At 53.8% G+C, this 18000-nt stretch overlaps 1 protein-coding gene across 1 annotated transcript; it reads right to left on the minus strand.

Moving 5' to 3' along the window:
* Nucleotides 1-5722: 5722 nt before the first annotated feature.
* Nucleotides 5723-11423, minus strand: ST8SIA3 (ST8 alpha-N-acetyl-neuraminide alpha-2,8-sialyltransferase 3). Its single transcript, XM_069775259.1, has 4 exons — nucleotides 10967-11423; nucleotides 10235-10357; nucleotides 7493-8050; nucleotides 5723-6744 (listed from the first exon to the last, which is right to left on the minus strand). Exons 1-4 carry the CDS (start codon nucleotides 11143-11145, stop codon nucleotides 6462-6464), a joined length of 1143 nt encoding a protein of 380 aa, XP_069631360.1. The 5' UTR covers nucleotides 11146-11423; the 3' UTR covers nucleotides 5723-6461.
* Between the last annotated feature and the right edge of the window lie 6577 nt (nucleotides 11424-18000).

An 18000-nucleotide genomic window follows, 5' to 3' on the forward strand; every position in this document is an offset into this window, starting at 1 on the left:
CCTTCCCGGTGCAGGCCCCTCGTTGTTACTGACAGTAAGCAGTTCAGGAAATAGTAAGAAGGAAGAAGCAGACACAGCTGAGTTTTACAGGCTTTCAATGCACAATAAAACATTTTATTTAAAAACAATGCATTCAATATTGTGTTTTGGCACATGAGTCAATGTTGCAGGCACATTCACACCAAAGAATCACATTGCTGAGAGATCCCAAATGAATCATCGCGTTGTTCTCCACAAACGATGCTCACGACGAGGATGCGGTACTCTGTCACGAGAAGCGCCAGGGCCTTGCTCACCAGCGTGCCCGCGTGTTCACAGGCACGATGCGCTGTGCAAGCCACGCTCGGGCCGGGGGGCTGGCACCACATCTGGCATGAAACACATCATCAGCCTGCGGACCTGATCCTGGCCCCACTGACACCACAGAGGCAGCCAGGCTGAACGCCAGCTTTGCTTGCAATGTATTTCACACCATGTGCAGCTTTGCCGTTCACCTGAGACTGTGCCCTGGCCTTTTAAGAACATTAGCCATTTAAAAATAAATAATGCTTTTAGTATGGGCATTAAATAATGAATCCTTTATTACAATTATGGCATTTTTTTTCTTTTTTTTAAAATATTTATCTTTTTTTATTGAAAACAACTCCATCAGGCATTGAACTGTATAGCCATTAGAATAAAGACACATTCATTTACAGAAAACCTGCTTTTTTCTAAACGATCTGTTTTTTGCAACCTCCGTTCACAGTTAGTTTTATTTCACAAACGCTTGCTTTTTGGTATACTCCACAATTAAAACCGGTAGCCAAAATGACTTTGTTTTAATGTATCTTGCTACCATTCACTGAAAAGATGCAAGCAATGAAAATACAAACCCAAGCTGTATAAAAGAAGAGAAGGTAACACACGGATTTCCACTCCTATGTACACCCCCTCTTCACATCCCCTGCCCGGCGGCCTGATCCCCCCCCGACCGCAGCACCCAGCCCCGCACAGCGCCTGCCCCGAGCTCCCACTGACGGTCCCTGCTGCGGGTGCGGGTCCTCAGCACCTATCCCATCATCGTCAGAGGGGCTGGAGCAGGATGCGGCCACCGCTCGCCTCCGGCTGCCAGCAGCACCTGGGTCGCTGTCCTGGCAGCCCAGGGCCGAGTGGGGTCTGTGTCCCGCCAGACCCTTCCCTTGGAGCTAGTCAGAAGGACTTCTCTTGATTTTGTAAATGAAAATGTTTTGTACTTACAAATATTGATCACACTGCATTACGCATACTTGCAGTTAGCTATATTTGCTTGTCTAGACATTCAGTAACGATAGTGAGTATTTTCCCTGAACCATCAGGAATTCATTTAGGTAGACAGAGGCAGGAAGATTTTGGGCCAAACAGAAGGGAAGGAAGAGTCTAGCCAAGGTGACACGGAATCCAGGTGCCATTTACTGTCCTGAGCAGGAGGGTGGGAGCCGGCATCTCCCTGCCCCGGGGAGCTGCATGCGCCGTTGGGAGCCGCTTGCTTATTTAATGGAAAAGCGTTTTCTGCTGGAAAGAGGCAGATCCAGGGAGCCTGTCCTCCTCAGCTGCTGTCTTCTCAGCACCCTCCAGTCCTCGCCTCTCTGTCAGACCCCCCCCCCAATCTATCACCTTCCTCCCGCAGTCCAGCAGCCCACCACGAGCGGCCAAGCCTGGACCTTCTCCGAGGGCACCTCGGAGCTGAGGGACGCCAACCAGCGCCGAGGGCTCCTCCCCGCCACCCAGCACTGACTTCCACCAGCAAAAAGGGAGACCTCATTTTCTACAAAACCAGAATTATGTGTGCCATAAGTCTGGCACAGTGAGAAAAGGACGCCAAGCCCAGACCTGTCAGTACAAACACTGGGGGGGGGGGGGGTGTGTCACCCTACTTTGCCGCTCTGGGATGCACAGTGACCCTGAAAATTGGGGTTTGGGAAAGAGCCCAGTCTGACTGCAAGGTATCACCAGGGTCTTTCCCTGCCTGGGGGAGCAGAGCCCACCCTGGGCCGCTGCTGGTCTCACCAGTGGGCACAAGCTGCCCTTCCCCTCTGGTCTTGCTATAAAAGCAGAATTCAAAGAGCATCTAAGAAAACAGGCAAAAACAAAAGATGCACATTTTGAGACGGTTTTCCATATTGCAAGAGCTTGGACAAAAAATATTGATACTAAGAAGCAATTTACTTTGGGCTGTATTGTGCCATTGATTTTGGGGCAGAACTCCCCATTAAAATCAATGATTCTGAAATGTTCAATGTGGTTCTGAAAAATCGATGGGGAGTTTTGCTTAAAAATCAATGATATAATATGGCGCTCTGTCAATAATTTTTCTGTATTCCCATTTCCGAATATTTGCAGTTGTTTTCATGCTTCCTTCTCTGCAGTTGGTGCCTCTTTGTGCCTCTGGAAAGTTCCAGCTGTGCTGCCAGGGCCGTCCCCCAGGACCGACGGGGGGTCCCGTCCCTCTGTGTGGGTGGGAGGGGGCTGCAGAGAGCCAGGGGTCCCCCCCAGAGACCCCCCCAGCAGGATCTGCTGCCTTCAGTCATAATGGGACCCCACTGCAAGTGGGATGAACCTGAGACTCTTTGCTTAAATAAAGCAAGATCAAATTAAGGTACTGTGCATTAAAACACCTTTCCATCACCATCCTCTCCACAATCTGGAGGCACGTGTGGCGCTGCATCCCTGGTGCTCTGCGGGCTGGGGGTGAGCAGGGCATCGCAGACCTCCCGAGCACAGCCAGGGGTGCAAGTTGTGGGGAGAACAGAAATTCCAGCTGTGGGCAGTTTTCCCAAGTTTACTGTGATTAAGAAGGAAAATCAAATTTAAAAATATAAATTACGAAAAATGAAAAAAATGAAAAAAACTACCTCGGCGCAATTTAGGTTTTTGGTTTCAACGTCTAATTTTTACATTTTGTCTTCTCTCCCGGGTGCTCTAAAGCAGGAGAGAAGATGGGCACTGCTCAGGAATGACCAACCGAGGCCCTCGGGCATGCCAGAACCGACACCTTCTCCTCCCGCACGGGCTCTCGGGGAGAGGGAGGACACTGCAGCTCTGTCCGAACCAGCTCCACACATGCTTTGCCGCTCAGGTGCGGCAGCCACGCAAGCCCTTGCAGCGCCTTCAGTACAGGGAAACCCACTTCTGCCACCAGCCCTCTCTGGGGATGCTGGGGACAGGGTTGGGTCTGAGCAAGTAGCCCATCCCATACGGCTTCCCAGCATCTCACAGTGCACCCGCAGCCAGTTTGACTCTGAAGACCTTCCCATCCCGGTTTCACTATGCAGTTACATGGCACGTGCATCTGTTTCTGCACTGGATGTGCTAATGTCCCATGCTCTCGCCAGCATCCGTGCCCTGCCAGCGGTCCCGCTGCCGTCAGGGGAGGAGGTGAGCAGAGCTGCCGGGGGAGATGTGCATGAACCATCTCGCCCCAGGCTGAGCATCCCCATTGCAAAAAGGGCCTCCTGGAGATGCACGGATGGAAATACGTTATGTTCAGGCTAATGAATGTTTACTTGCGACTACATCTAATTTAAAGTAGTTATGTCCTGTAAACGCCGTGCAGCAGCCAAGCAGGATCTGCCAGTGCAATTTCCCGTTGGGAGCCAGCAGCCGAAAACTGTATAGAGCACACTGGCCTCTGCTTTCATGCCAACAGAATAATAATAGTTCACATTTCTTTAATTTGCTAATTAAAAATGATGGCTCCCTACATGAAATTGATAAAATGCCTCTTAATTAAAATATCTGGCACCAACCACAAGCCAACAGGCGTGACTCAGGGTTCAGGGTGGCCCTTGTCCCCCAGTGGGCTCTTTGCCCAGCTGGCTACTGGCCGCTGAGCACACCTTCACCATGCGCCTCGGTGACCTGCAAAGTGATGCGCCTGCCTTAGCGAATGTGAGTCTGCTGTACAGCTCAGTAGGAAATGATATCGGAAATGATTCGTTACTGTACTTCATTAACAACTAGTTCAGAACTCTTCCTTTCCTGCGCAACTTCTCTTTTTCTGTTTTTGGGCAAAACCAATCTGTGTGCTCCAGTACTTAGAGAAGGGTTCCCGCAGGACTCTGTCAGGACTGGTGCTGCCTGGCCACTCCCGGCCCCACAGGTCCCCGCTACCCGCTCGGACACGTGATCCAGGCATCCAGAGGATGCGATCCTGCAACCCTCACCGACAGGGCCCACGGGGGTCGGGGGCACTCGGTCCTTCCCCCTTCTGCAGGGGTCTGCGCCCAGCACAGCCAAACCCCGCTCCCTGGCCAGGACCCTCGCGCGTGACTACGACACAAATAATATGTGATAATATCAAGAACGACTCGTATGGCACCATACGGCATAAGACACCACCACCACTGCACAACTATGTCTTCATAATAACAGTTGCTAGAGGTCGTACTCTGCTGTAGGAACGGTGATGAGCGCAGGACCGACACGACAGCACGGGGAGCCGGAGCCGCCAGGAACGCTGAGCCAGGTTTGGCAGCTGGGGAGGGAAGCGCCGCGGTTCCCTGCGGGAGCAGATCTGTGCACGCTGCGGCACGGGGGAGACCCAAGCCCCCCCGCAGCATGCCCCAGCCCTGAACAGCCTTTGAAAAAGCAAAAGCCAGAAAATGTGGGATAATGAAAATGGTGAAGAAAGCCGCCAGCTCCTTCTCCACCCGGGGCGTGGGGGAGAGGGGGGACCCAGCTTCGGGGGCCAGGGGAGCTGCGGTGCCACAGCGGGGCAGCGGCGGGCACCGGGAGATGCTCCGGGCTGCTCAGGTTTGGTGCTGTACTCGAGATCTCCTTCCTCACCTCCTACGTCTGCTTGTAGGTAAAGAGGCTGAGAAAAATTAAAATGTGCCATTTTAAAGTATGGTTTTAAATTGGATTTTGCATCTTCTTTCAGTGTATAGTCAGTTTCCAGTGTCATACAGAACAGTAGAAAAATGTTAAAATACTTGTAAGTATACTTGTTGTACTAAGAAACCCACTTTTATTTTACAGGCTCCTTTATCCTGAGACATAATGGCCAACATTTTCAAATCCTAAGTGACCCTAAGGTTTGTCCTCTCCACAAACAGCCTGATTTTCAGCAGTACTGAGGAAGCCATGTCTTCCTTTGGCTGCCTTGGGTGGCTGTTGGTGAGCGGAAAATGAGGCCACTAATTCACCTGTCTGACCATGGATTTAGAGATGTAAACGGGGAAATCTGGTAACTGTAGTTCCTCTTCCCTGCGCTCCTGCCGAGCTCACTTCCCTTTAAAAACCATTTCTAAAAATCCCGGCGCCCAGGCTGCCGTTACCACCCGGCCAGTCGGTCCCTGCCCAGCCAGCCCCGCTTGCCTGTCTGCCCCGTCGCCATCAATTGGGCTAATGAAGAGGGCTATGACCACTCCCCACAGACCCGGCATCGCTGGGCAATATGCGAGGGGAAACATGGGGTCCCACCTGGCAGAGCTCACCGGGGCGGCTGCGGCGCCCGGCCGGCTCCGTGCCCCACAGCGCCGTGGGGTGCAGCCCGCGGCGGGACCGTGCACACAGGGAGAGGGGAAAACGGGGAGCGCCGGCGGTCTCGGCGGGTGCAAAGGGACGGGCAGGAGCCCCCGTGCTCCCCACTCGGGGGGATCGTCCTCCCAAAGGACCCCCCTGTCGTTGGAGGGTGCGGAGAGCAGGCACAGGGGGAAGGGTGCCTGCGCCGGGCTTTGGGGCTCTTCTCACCCAACACATCTCCAGAGAAGCCTAATGCTCTTTATTGTGGTGCTTTCACTTTAAAATCAAATAGTATCACACGGATGGGAATGACCATGTTTCAGCCTGTCTAATTTGGACCAGGATTTGGCCCGAATTGAATTAAAACGCTGAAGTTTTCTGAGAGCGATATAAATGCCTAGCTAAGGTATGAGCCATATTGTGACCTCCTTCTTCACATTATTCTTTAAAAAATGTAAAATTCAGTAAATATGAAAATATGCAAGCGGTGGAAATCAGGATCCACACTGAAGAACTTGCAAGTGACGATGAACTGGAATTCAGAGTGGCTTTCTCGATCGGCCACGGCAATATATGTACGCTCAGCTATTGATAGCAACATATACAAAAGAAGCAAAACCTTTTAAAATTAGCATTTCTAGTTCTAATCGGGAAGGAACAATAAAATTAAGAGATTTAGGGCATTTAGTGGAATGCTAAAATACGAAAATATCTTAAAACATACTTAGCGGCATATCTATAAATGCAAAATATTTCAAATTTGCTGCTGCATGAACAGCATCCACAGAATTTGATAAATGCTTCTGCACTGCTAAATATGCTTAAACCCTTTGATGAGGGTGACTAAAAAGCATCTTTATATTATGGAAAATATTTTAGGGTGGGTTTTTTTTTTTTTTAGAATTATATCTGAAGAATGTTTAATTCGGTTTTGGGCACTTTTTAGACAATCATTTGGCACTTCATGATTTAGGTTCTTAGGCACAATGCGACAAGGTGAGTTTGGCCAGTCCTTCACCGTGCATCCTGTAGAGCAGCTGGAACTCTGCAGGCAGCTGGTGGGACTCCTGCCACTTGGTGGTGAACTTTGTTCCCTTCTTATCATAGTAGTGGTATGGGAGGTCCTCCCTCGTGTTGGGGTCGAACCCAAAGGGCCAGAATCCGTACAAGTGGATCTCTTCACATATGGCAGAAGCAAGGGTATACATGAGAATACCTGTGCTCAGCCGCTTGGGTGACAAGTGTTTGTTCTTCCAGTATCTGTGAAAAAAATAAAGGCGTGTTAGTCTGGGGTGCAAGTAATGCCACAGGCTTGCTGTAAGAAAAAAAAGTTACCGCCTGGAGAACATCGGTGCTGCCAGCTGATAGCCTGGAGAAAGCAAAGACCGCTCTTCAGGTCAGTCTGTAATGACCGGGAATGCAGAACAACCTCAGCAGCACCCTGACCGATAGTCTCTTGTGGTCTCCTTCTGAATGTTTTTGTTTTTTAACCAGGAGAGGTAGTGCCTTATCCAGAAAAGTACAATTCCCTGGCTCCTGCTCACACGTGCATTTGTTAAAGAGGTAGCAACGTTATCCTCCTTTGATTTACTACAGTTTTCCTTGGACCACCCTGCAGCTGTCTGTTAGCATCCCTCTTCGCTAGCTGAGAAGAGCAAGCTCTTCCATAAGCGGTGCTTTGCTTACGCAGGATCTCACTCGGCTCCCCGTGCTCCTCCTGGCTCTGCGGGAGCAGCGGCGGGAGCAGAGCCCACTGATGGACCGTGCCCCGGTGCAAACAACCAACCCACCTCTGCTGTGCCAGGTATACATCTGTACAGAAATAACTGCAGTACTCCCTAAAGCAATAACAAAACTGCATTTGCTCTTAAAACAAGTGGTATTGGGTCCTGGCTTGCTAGAGAGTGCCTACCAGATCAGGCACGAATAGGAAAACAAAGAGAGTTGTATTTGTACAGAGAGAGAGATATGTATTTTGATACATTAAATGCAAGGCAGAAACACACACCTGTTAACATGCTGCATTATATTTCCTGGCCAAGCCAACTGGACCTTTAGTTGCCCTCTATGCTCAACAAAGAAGTCAACCAGTGTTCTTGTGACCGTTGCTGACGTGTGGAAGAAAAAAGCGGGGATCCAGAGAATGGCCCCATCAAGCTTTTTCAAACTCAAAAAGAAGTTGTTGCGATCCTGAATGGTCAAAAGATTGTTGTAATACTTTTCCAGGATGCTGGGGTTGAAGGTCGTAAGATTGGTTTTCCTTCCGACATCTTTTTGGAAAGCCTCAGTTGGAGCAAAATTGCAACGAAAAACAAAATCAGATTTATCTATTTCTTGCCCGCACTGACTCCCGGTCAGGATCCCACTATTTCCAACCACGGCACAAATGTTGTAATGCTTGTTCAGGATCGGCGACACGTCAGGAAGCAGTGATCTGAAGTTATTGCTGATAGAGAAAACATACTTATGGCTGGAATAATCATAATGCATCAGCTGTCCAATCCGAACGCTATTCTTGGTCAAAGAAAAATTTTTTATTACGTCGACATGCTGAAGGATTTCTTGCCTAAAATAAAACAGAAAAAGAAAAGAAAACATGGAATTGTATTTCCCCTCTTTCTGCAGTGAAGAGATTTTCTTTCCAGCTAGACTTAAATTTTTCTTTTTTTATTATAGTAGTTTTCTGAGCAATGTGGTGCAATGACTTTTCAATTAACATAAACAGATAGGAATTATGGAGCTGGCTCCTCACCTAGAGCTCTGCTTGGCTTTACTGGGTGGTCCTGACTGACGCCAGCTAAGGACGTATCTGTGTCTCTTTGAATGGTGTCAGGACTAAAACACTGGATTCACTGTGTTAAGTCTGAGGCGTGCCGCTAACAGTACCCCCACCCCCCTGCCACCTCGCTGCGGGGTGCTGCACAACACGGTTCTGCTTGTGCTGCTATACAGGCCTGGTGGGTGGGTTTTCTGCTGGCACTCTCTGCATGCATTTCGCTCTTGGAACTGGGCCGCAGATCTTTGGTAACGATGGGTACCATGTTTGCCACGAGGTACATGAAGCAAAACCAAGTGGTCCAGGATATTCAGTTGAATTAACAGGAGCTAATTTTTAAATACATGTACTTTTTTGTGTTCTCATTAAGAAGCGTTGAATCACAAAAACAAGTGACAATCGCTGTCTCCATTTATGTAAATATAATTCCTTAATGTCTTATTTGGGCAAGCACACTGGCATTTTTACAAGGGTTATTAGGGATACTTAAAAAACAAACAAACCCAACCCTGCTCAGGAATTTCCCTAGCAGGGCATAAAATTAGAAAACCAATACCACTTTATTTGCTCATGTTTATGGAAAACAATCTTTCTTCCAGCTTGCATCCTTGAATGTCTAAGCATTAATGGAGTCCCACTGGGTGCCCTAATTATGGGTTATGGCTAACGGACAAGTGCAAAGGCAGATCCTGTGGCATCAGCTAAAATCATCAGAGGGGTGGCACAGAGATAGACTTATGAAGGATGAGCTGGTGGTGCCAGGAATGAGGCAAAACCAAGGGGTGGCCACTGTCACACCAGCCTGGGAGGTCCCGGGGAAAGGATGGGGCAGGCAATGTGCCGTCTCCTCTCTGTGGTCCACGGCTCCTTAGGGGCAGTGGGCAGCACTTGTCGGCACTAGAAGGGCATTACTCATCCTGCTGTGCTGAGGAGTGACCACGAGGGAGGAGAGAAGGCCAAGCCCTGCCCGCTAGCCCCGAGGGGTGCAGCAGCCCCATCCTGACTCTGCCGGCCGCAGGGCCAAGGGGCCTGGGTTCCTGTTTCTCAGGTGCGATATGTGAGCTGAGTCACAAGGTGGTCTCTAAAACAGCAGGCATTTGTCAGGACAAAATTACAGTCCAAGATGGTAGTAGCTATCTTAAATGGCTAAATGTTTTTATTTTTATATATATATATATATAAAAAAGTAAATATATATATAAAGTGTGTAAAGTATATATTTACTGATATATATATATATATACACACACATATATATATCAGTAAAGCCAATAAATAAAAGAGGCTGGCGAGACACCACCAATTTCACATCACAGTGAGGAAACTGAAAGCACATTTAACTTCCCATTAAGTACAGACCAGCTCTGGGGAAGCTGAAGGAACCGAGAAACCCTTTCCATTGCCATACAGCAGGAAAGTCAGTGCAACCTGCAGGCAGAAGGCGGTGCGCGAGGTGGGTGTCTCTAAGGGTGTCTCCAGTGGATCCGGGCTGGAAGGGCCCCATCGGAACCCCTCGCTCTGCCCGCCCCCTCGGCCGGAGCAGTGCTGGAAGGCAGAGCAGCACTGCACTTGCTCAGAGCTGCCGTTAGCTGGGAAGTTTCGCTGGGCATGTTTTGGCCTCCATAAACACGGCATTTCATGGCTGTTACAGCCCGATTTGTTTCAAGTTTTAAAACCCCAGCCATTTATCTTGAAGCAATGACAATTTCACTTGCACCCCGGGAAACTGGGTCACGTTCTGTTTGGTGAAATAATGCGCATTGCAGCCTCGTGTCCTGCTCTGAAATAATCAATTCTTCCGAGATAGCTGTGACCATCCGGGGAAATGCTCCGATACAGCCTTTGTCCCTCACCGCCGGCAAATTACTCAGCACTCGGAGTATTTAGCCATCCCTGATTGTGTTTCCTTAAATCCTGGGGGGAAGGGGACAACCCCAGGGCCGGTGGGAAGGGGCCGCGGGGCCGCAGGCTCACCTCTGATGAGCGAACGCGGTCCGGTTGAAGGCCCACTTGGAGGGCTTCTCCTGCAGCTCCTGGGTCAGGGAGTTCGTGATGGGGACGAAGGAAGGGTCCAGGAACTTCAGCGCGAACTGGGACCTGGAAACGAGCGCAGGGACCCCACGCAGGCACACACAGACCCGCAGGGGCCCCACGCAGGCACACACAGACCCGCAGCCCGTTACCGGCCCTGCCCGACCCGCCGCCCGCCTCGGCAGGCATCAGCACCGCGGACAGCGCCGGCCGCGCCGCGCCGCTCTCCCGCACCGCGCCGGGATCCCGCACCGCGCCGGGCCCTGCCGGGCTCCCGCACCGGGCCGGGCCGGGCCCGGCGGAGCCGGGCTGCTCCCCACCTTTCGGCACCCCCGGGGCATTGCGGTTCCCACGCCCGCCCCGCTACCGCCGTCCCCGGGGGTCCCCTCCCGCTCCCCGCAGGGCCCCGCGGCACCTCCGGGGGGTGGGCGCGGGGGGGGGGCAGGGTGCGGGTTGCGGGGGGGAGCCGCATCCCCGCTGCCGGCGAGGGGCCGCGCCGAGCGCTCGGGCCGTGGCGGCGGGGCCGAGCCGGGGGTCTCCCCGGGAACAGCGCGGGAGGCAGCGGGGGGGTCGGGAGGGATGGGAAGGGATGGGAAAGGCGGCCACCCCCCCAACCCCGACCCGCGCCGTGCCCCCACCCCGGGCCGGCCATTCCGGTCCGCGCCGCGCCCTCACCTGAATCCCGCGTGGAACATGTACATGCGTGGCCCCCCCGGGCCGGCGGCGCGGGGCGCGCCGAAGATGTTGTCCTTCTTGAGCGAGACGTAGCTGATGAGGGAGAGGATGAGCAGCGCGATGCTCAGCATCACGAGCCCCAGCACGCTGGCCACCCGCACCATCTTGCAGCTCCTCATGCCGGGAGGCGGCCCCGCGGCTGGGCGTGTGCGGGGCGGCGGGGGGGGGGGGGCTGCCGCGGGGCTACATGGGGGGGGGGAAGGGGGACGGGGGACGGCGGGAGCGGGGGCGGCGGGCGCGGGACGGCGGCGGGGACGGGGCCGGCAGCGCCGGCAGCCGGAGAGAAAATGGAGGGACCGAGCGGCGGCGCGATGAAATGGCAGCCGGGAGCGGCCGCCCCGCCGTCCCGGCCCCGGCAACCCCGGCAGCGCCGCCGTGCCCCCCCCCCTCCCCCGGCGTGTGTCCCCCCCCACTCCCCGGCAACCACGGCGCACGCACCGGCAGCCCCGGTGCCCCCCGTCAGCCCCCGTGCTCCCCGGACAGCCCCTGTGCCACCCCAGCAGCCCCAGTACCCCCCCGGCAGCCCCGGTGTGCCCCCCCCGGCAGCCCCAGGTGCCCTCCGCCACCGCCCCGGCGTGTCCTCCCCAGCAGTGCATCCCAAGCGTGCCCACCCCGACATCCCCGGGGTGCCCCCGACAACCCTGGGGTGCCCAGAGCACCCTGCCCACCGCCTTGGCGTGCCCTGCCGTCACCTCCCAAAAGACCGGGGGTCACCCAGCCTGGCAGCCGTGGCCTCCCCCCGACAGGCCCAGGGCCACAGTGACCCCCCGAGCCCCTTGGGTGCATGTGGGGGCTGAGCACGGCTGCAAGCCACGGGGAGCCCTGGCTGCTCGGGACCCTCTGCCTTCGCTGGGGGACCAGTGTCCGGGTGGGTGCACAACGTCCCCCTGCTCCCCAGCACCGGGCCGCCGGGCCACGGCGTTTCCCTGTAACGCTATAGATCACCGTATGGCACCTGCAGCGCTGCGGGAGCCTACGCCGCAGCCTGCACCTGGGCAATGCAAAACCCGTTGCTGGCTCAGAAGACCCCTCATTCTTTAAAAGCCTGGTGTTTAGGGCACGCTACCACCTCGAAGAACTCTACCGGTAATTAAACTGCCCCGTAAATCACACAGCAAATTTCACGTGAACTCCAAGAGAGCCTGACTTCTGTAACCTGAGGAATGTCTCTTACAACCATGACTTCTGCATACTGCAGTACTTTCAGTGTTTCTTCAAGCTATGTTTTTTTTCCTTATAAAACTCGCCCCCATAGACAGCTCTGCCTCTGAGCCCTGAGTTCACAGAAGTGCCTTATAAATAATAAATACTGTCTTTGTAGCACCATCCTTGCTCTGGGCTATATCCTACAAGCTCTCCATGCACGAAGCTCTCTTTGAAGAGGAGGAACATGAGGAGCTTGCAGGCTTGGGTTTTACGTCACAGCATGGTTCTTCAGCCTTCAGTGGGAGTTCAGCCTGAGTATGGCCCGGAGGTCTATATCCCAGTCCTGTGGGATGCCTGTGGCTTTGGTGGAGAGAGAAAAGAATGGGAATGTAGGAAATGTAGGAAATAACAGTGTTTTAATATCGGAGATAGGTTTTTTATGTGACTCTTCACGTGGCTTCTGTTGTCGTCTACCCAGTGCATGGTGTTCTCAGTTTCAACGTGTCCACCCAGGCGTCCCAGGATACACCATCCACAACTTTTCATCTTTAGATATTTTGGAAATAAATTCTATAATACTTAACATCGTCTTGCGTAGTTTCTGACCATGCGTCCTGGGGCTGGGTATAAGCCCCAGAGTAAGGCAGTACAGCCCTGGTGTCATATACCTTTCCACTTTTCTAGCACTCCTCAGGCAGAGGAAGAACTCCCAGCCCTCGGGTTTTGTACAAAACTCCCAACTGCCTCCATGAAAGTTAATGAGCGAGAGCAGAGTATTTATTGCCAACAGGCTGCTGGACAAGTGGGGCTTTCCCCCTTCTGCAGCTGGCCCTGCGATGCCCTGGAGCATGCTAAATGTGTCACCTGGCAGTTGGGCACAAGCTGTGAGTGGATCAGAGGGTTTTTATCACGAGTGGGTGAGCAGCATGGGAAGGCTACGCACCATCCTGGTGGCCCAGGCAAAGCCCCTGGCAGCAGAGGCAGATGAATCCTGTCGGGAAACACTGCCTAGGCTGGGCTTTGATGCTCGGAGAGGGATGTGTTGGCAATGGCAGGACAGTGGGAGGAGCAGCAGGGCTCCTGTGTCACTGCTGTTGGGGACAGCTCAGCCAGAACAGCGTGGAGCTGGAGGAAGGAGGTCGATGGCACGCCAGCTCTGGGTTTTGGATCCATTTTGCCCCCCGATCCTGCCCAATCTCTGTGCAAATGAGATCTGAGAGGACATTGGAAAGGTGCTTTGGCAAGAAGTGTTTAAAAATCCCTGCCGTGTACCGCAGCCGCTCTCCTTTTGACCCTGTTGTGAGCCCCAGCCCCGGCAGCACCGTCCCCGGAGCCTGCGCACGCCAACAAGTTGCAGTGGAAACAAAGGCAGTTCTTGCTTCAGATTCTTCAGAGATAGCAATATGTCAGGAGCCCCTGGAGAGGCTGAAAGTAAATGAATCAGTGCTAGAAAGTGAAGGATATCATCCGCGCTGAATGGTGAAAAGGAGTCCTGAACAGTATCTTCATTGATTTTCCTGTAATTGACACAGAAGCTCGGCTCGCCGGAGGCTGCGGGCGAGAGGAGTGGGGAGGCCCAGGTACAGAGCTCCCTGCCCCGGATCCTGGGAACATTTCTCCTCAATTAGGTGGCTTATTTTTTGTCTGAAGCTTTGAAGGAGGCGGTGGGTTGGTGAGCCAGTATTTTCACTATTCACAGGGTGTTTTGCAAGCTGCAGTGAAGACAAGGAGCAGAGAAGGATGTGTCCCATGCCTACACGCTGCCAGGGGCTTCCCACCGCCCCTGCAATAGTGCTGAAAGCCCTGGCGTGCAGGTTACACCGTGTCCTTGGCTGGTGACGAATACCCGTCCCTAATGAGCGTGTTTGCTAGAAAATGCAACAGCGGCACACAGTAGGAAATCTGTAGGAATTACTGTTTAGATTAGATTTGAGGCTCTCAAAGGAGGAACGTGCCATCGGTATAAGACCTCTCTGCCTGCAGCTGCTGCAGTGCCCCAGCGTAGGCAGTGGGACAGACCCCGAAACCCGGGCGCTTGATGGACACCCTGCCCCACCGGCCAGCACCCGGCAGGGCATTTCTGAAAGGAGATGTCACCGCCGGCCCAGAGCGACTCACGGTAAGGGGTGAGCACTCTTTCCAGCGTCTCTGACACCCTCCAAATGCTTGGCCCCGACGAGGAGGTGCTGGATTTCCCCGCAGCTGACGTGTGCCTGGAAAGCGCTGGGTGGAGTATTCCTCCAGACCTCTTTCAAGTCATGAAAATATCAGATCTGCTGCAGCAAAACACAGCCCGGCCACGACTTCCCTCCCTGTGCCCAAAGGAGGAGAGCGGTCCGGGGGCTGGCGTGGGCAGGGCAGGCAGGGCTGGCACCGCCGGCACAGCCCGGAGGCTGCCGGGGCTGCTTGTTGTAATGAGACACGGAGCCTTCGGTGGGTGCAGAGGGCAGGGGATGGGAGAGGGAAAGGGTCTGGCTGTGACCGCGAGCGGCGTTAGCATCGCGTCCAGGGCAGCTGGGCAGGGCAGGAGGACCAGCCCCGAGGCCCTCACCGGCCATCAGCCTGTTGCCAATAAAAAACCCAACATCCAGCAGACGCATCTGATGGGATTATTACTGATGCTAGAAAAGACTGAAGAAGAGAAGAAATGTGTTTGAAACAGAGATGAGGATTCGACCAGCCGGAGCAGAGGAGAGACGGCATTTCAGCAGAAGAGAAGCGCAGCTGCACCACATAAAAGAAACCGGGGGCATCGATTCATTTTCAATCCCGACGGAGGAAACACCCATTGGGTTGGCTGTGCACTTAGGAAAGGTTCCCACTTTGTGACTTATTCATGGAAAAGGGACATGGTCTTTTTAACTCTACAGGAAAGTTGTGCTTTGAAGATTTGCCCCCACTGAAATCAACCTTTTCCGGGCTATCTTTGTGGTTTCCCTCCCTTCTTTGAAGCTGGCGTTTAGGGCCTCCAAGCATAAGGGGGTCTCGGTCTGACTGACTGCACCCAAAATAGTTTTAAAGTCTCTTTAAAACCAGGTGCTTCTCAGCCTGCTAAGGTGTGAAGATCTATGAATTTATTACCAGGAGCATTCTCCCTCCTCAGCTGCGTTTAGCAGCCAAGGCTGCTGGTTTGCAGCATCTCCACTTGTACTGAAAATGCGTTCCCTGGGGAAGGCGGTGAGGAGCGAGCCACCTGCAGCTCCCGTCACGCTGCTGTGCTAACAAACCACCCTCTCCCCAACTCTTAAAGCAGTTGCAGCAGCCAAGAGGGGCAGGAGCCAGCTGCAAACAGAGCGGCACAGGGAACAGCACTGCCGTGGGTGCGTGGGTACCCAGGCGGGACCCAGGCGGGACCCCGGCCATACCCCGGTGGGACCCCGGCCGCCTCAGCACCAAGCCCCTGCAGTTTCCCTGAGTCACTCCCCTGAACGAAGGCTCCAAGGTTTCTGCTGATGCAGCGCCGGGCTAGCTAAATGCTTTGTTGAACGCCTGCCCGAGTGTGCCTAAGTGCTTTCAGCCTGGGTGGCTGCTGAATTGGGTTTCCTGGGACAATTATTTTGAACATAAGTATCCAAAGTCTACTCGAGTCCTTTTCTAAGTGCTTAAGTTATTTTGTTTTAAAAATCTGGCACTGCATCTTTATACCTGTGGTCAGATCAGTCCCAGATATGTATTTATTTTAATTATATTTGCAAAAATGCTTGCTGGACATAAAGGGCATGCCTCTTGTTCTGACGTTACTACATTTCAGCCTTTGAGCCCTCGCTTTTCTGGCAGCCCCAGGAGCCCACTGCCCATCCCCACAAGTCCCCACAGCCCCACAAGGCTGGCCCATGCGTTGCTCGTGTCCCACCAGGAACATGTGGGGATTCAGCCCCAAGCCTCAGAGGGAAACAACGTCAAAACCCAGGAATGATCCTGGGGTTCCAACGGGGAGGGAGTGGTGTGCACGTAGTTACATCCTCCACTCACTGCTGCTATAAATGCAAGGCAAGGGTGAGTTAAGCGGGGCTTTGCAAGCCTGGCAGGTGAAAGCTAGGCAGAAGTGACAGCCCTGCAACGGGGGGAAGCTCATGCACACGCAGGGGATGGGAACAGAAAGGTGCAGGTGTTTGCACCAGCGTGGTGGGTTCCATCTCTTCATCCCCACCTCTGGCTTTAAAACAAGGCACACCACTGGAGAGCTGCTCGGCGGTGCAGGCAGGCAGGCAGGCTGCCTTTGACCAGACGGCAGCTGCCTGTGGTAGCCAAAGGAGGTTCCTGGCGACTCAGGGGAACACGGAGACAACTGCCCCGGGTCTGGGGAGATGGCCGGCTCCCAGATTATTATTCACGCTTCATCTAGTTAAACCACCAGGAATTTGCTAAAGGCTTCAGGATTTAAGCTAGTCATCTCTTTTAATAGTTTACTATGTCTTAAAAAGATCCCACCAGCTGGTTTGTGGCACTACATTAGAAGTTTCCCATGCTCATTACTGCACCTCCCTCCCAAAGCAAACCAGAAAGATCCCAGAGTGAAGAGCATGAGTGGTCCCACGCCGCAGGCTCCTCTCTGGAGCGGAGCAAGAGGCAGTGAGCCCAGCTGTGCCCCCAGGCCCGCTCTGCTGCTTACTGCAGCGATGCACAGCACCGCGGCGATGCGCGGCACTGCAGCAATGCATAGCACTGCAGTAATGCATAGCACCACAGTAATGCTTTGCACTGCAGCGATGCACGGCACCGCGGCGATGCGCAGCACCGCAGCAATGCGTAGCACTGCAGTAATGCTTTGCACTACAGCGGTGCGTGGCACTGAACAATGCACGGCACTGCCGCTCGCCCGAGTGGCTGCTGCGGTGTCGTCCTCTGCCCCCATGCAAACCCCTGTGGGCTGGCACGTGCCCGTGGCCCTCAGGACATGTCTGACTGTCTGTGTTGGCCTGACCTCACCAAGGACAAACAGCCCTACTCTGGAAAATACTAATGAAAGGGCTAAAGCTGGGAAGAGTAAGGGAGCGATTAGTGGTGTGCATGCAGCTGAGCTTCCTGCAGATTACTTGTATTTAGACCTAATCCTTTGCATTGAAAAAAATCCCAAATCTCTTCATTTTTTTATGGAGTGATTATCATAGACTGCGGAACGATTGTGTAAAAATTAATCCTGGGGGATGAGATCGGTTTTGGCGCTGCAGCGTGGTGCTGGCCAGACGTACCCGAAGGCGGTAAACAAAGCTCTCCCAGAGTGAGGGAATTAAGCTCCGGTCGGGCTCCCTTGGTTTCGCTGTGCTGTGGGGACTTGTCTGGTCGCTTCAGCCAGGTGCACGAGCCGCGGTTTCATGGAGCAGGTTGGAGATGCCCGACAGCCCCAGGTCTCTGAAGGGCTTTGCAGGGTTTCCCCGGAGGCTGGGGTGGAGGCCGGTGGGGGGCTGCAGAGCAGGCAGGGGGCTTTGATGGGAAAGAGCCATGCTGCCAGCGGGGACAGCGCGGGGCACCCCAGTGCTCTTGTGCTGAATGCGGTGTTGACGGGGACACAGGTGAGCCGGGCTGATGACACTGCCTGGTGGCCCTTGTCCCCTCCCAGGGACCTTTGCCTTTTCTTATAGGAAAAAACTCAGAAGGGACTCTGGCCTCGTCGGCACCATCAGAGGAGACTCCGGGCTGCCCGTGTCCCCCAGGCACCACCGGCCACGGTGGGCATCAGTGCCCGCTCGGCTGCTGTCCAGGCTGAGCGGTGTGGTCATCCTCAGGGCTCCGGTTCAAAAAGGTGCTTAAGCCCAGCATTAGGAGCGCGCGCCGTCCTGCTGCCAAGTGTGATGGATCTGTAACTATTCTGAAGTGATCCATGAATA

This window comes from Haliaeetus albicilla, chromosome W, assembly GCF_947461875.1.
Source record: "Haliaeetus albicilla chromosome W, bHalAlb1.1, whole genome shotgun sequence".
NCBI classification, from domain to species: Eukaryota; Metazoa; Chordata; class Aves; order Accipitriformes; family Accipitridae; genus Haliaeetus; species Haliaeetus albicilla.

What these genes read in the sequence shown, in the direction of transcription:
- ST8SIA3 (XM_069775259.1), bottom strand. Translation starts at nt 11,145, where the DNA reads ATGAGGAGCTGCAAGATGGTGCGGGTGGCCAGCGTGCTGGGGCTCGTG. An exon ending in ATGTTCCACGCGGGATTCAG is followed by an intron (nt 10,358 to 10,966) that starts GTGAGGGCGCGG and finishes GCTCGTTTCCAG; the next exon opens with GTCCCAGTTCGCGCTGAAGT. An exon ending in ACCGCGTTCGCTCATCAGAG is followed by an intron (nt 8,051 to 10,234) that starts GTGAGCCTGCGG and finishes GTTTTATTTTAG; the next exon opens with GCAAGAAATCCTTCAGCATG.